Below are 1,285 nucleotides of genomic sequence, written 5' to 3'. Positions count from 1 at the left end.
CCTCCCTGGGCGCCTGCCGGGAGCCCGGCCCTCAGGCCTCTGCGCCCAGGTGGCCAGCAGCTCCTGCAGCTCTTCCCACGGCCCTGCCAGCCCCCCACCCGTCCCTGCCCGGGGTGGGGCTGGGGGGCAGCACTCCCAACACCAGGCCTCACTGCCTGCAGCTGCAGCAGGACCGGGAACGCGGGGTCTCTAGAGGGGCCTCCAGGGCGGGGCCTGTGAGGCGACTGTCGCTGGGTCCCCTCTGTCTCACGGAGCGGAAACAGGACAGACGGGTGCCAAGGGTTCCCAGGGCTGGCAGCCCTCCAGAGGCTGATGGGGCCCCAAACCCTAACTGGCCACTCCCAGGCATCCTCCCTCAAGGCACAGCTTGGGGTACAGGGAGCCAGCCCCCATCATACAGGGGAGGGGGGGTGATGCTGGGGAAGAGAACCACCCAGCACAGCCCAGGAGGCACCACTCATGTGACCTGGGGCCTGAGCCAGGGTGGGCGGGGCCAGCTGGGGGGGAGGCCTGGGTCAGGTGTGAGGGGTGGGCGGGTCCCAGCGGGCTCACCTTGCTCTCCGTGGCCAGGATCACCAGGCAGCAGGCCTCCATAGGCCCCACTCCACTCTCAGACAGAGAGCCTGTGGCGAGGCCTCTGGAACTTTCCGCACACAGACTCTGGCTCGGGGAGATGCCGGGGTCCTGGGCTGAGAAGTCAACACCGGGGCAGGTGAGGGCAGGCGGGGCCTCCCCAGCAGGCACTGGGCGGCCTGGCGTGGCTCAGGGGACACGCCACGTGCCTCCCCCCCCTTCTCTCAGCAAAGGCAAGGACAGGCCAGCAGCCCCCTGCCGTGCCCACTGAGGCCCCCACGTGACCGCCCAGTGCCCTCGCAATTACGGCACAAAGGGCTGAGCGGACACTGAACTGCTGGCTCAGCCTCTCTGATCACAGGGGATCCTGGCAGGGCCCTCCTAACATACGGTCCTGACGGGGGGAAGCGCAGGCCCAGGGCCCAGGGCGGGGCCTGGGCATGTCGGGGACCGAGTCCAGGTTGGGACCCAGACCAGGAGCCCTGCCCATGTCCCTGAAGCCCACTGGTTCACACGGGTCCCCCGCTGGGTCCTACCAGCTGGGGTGTCTCGCATCTGCGGGCAGCGCCGACCTGGGACCCCACACACCTCGGGGCAGAGGCTGTGCTCGACGGGTGCCCGCCCAGCGGGGCCGGAGAGGGAACCCCACTGCCAGGAGAGGCTGCAGAAGGTCTGAGTCCCCTCGGGGGACCATGCAGATCCCACAGCTAGA

General features: G+C 69.6%; 1 protein-coding gene across 1 annotated transcript in view; it reads right to left on the bottom strand.

Annotated features, from left to right (window-relative positions):
* The window catches only part of CCM2 (CCM2 scaffolding protein), a 28,699-nt gene that overhangs the window by 23,043 nt on the left and 4,371 nt on the right, over positions 1 to 1,285 (bottom strand). The window contains exon 5 of the mRNA XM_015568208.1: positions 333 to 703. Coding sequence (XP_015423694.1) covers positions 333 to 703 — 371 coding nt within the window. The remainder of the gene's footprint in view (positions 1 to 332; positions 704 to 1,285) is intronic.

Source organism: Myotis davidii, unplaced genomic scaffold, assembly GCF_000327345.1.
Source record: "Myotis davidii unplaced genomic scaffold, ASM32734v1 scaffold1364, whole genome shotgun sequence".
NCBI classification, from domain to species: domain Eukaryota; kingdom Metazoa; phylum Chordata; class Mammalia; order Chiroptera; family Vespertilionidae; genus Myotis; species Myotis davidii.
Note: the sequence above shows the minus strand (reverse complement) of the source record. Positions and strands in the feature narration are given on the sequence as shown.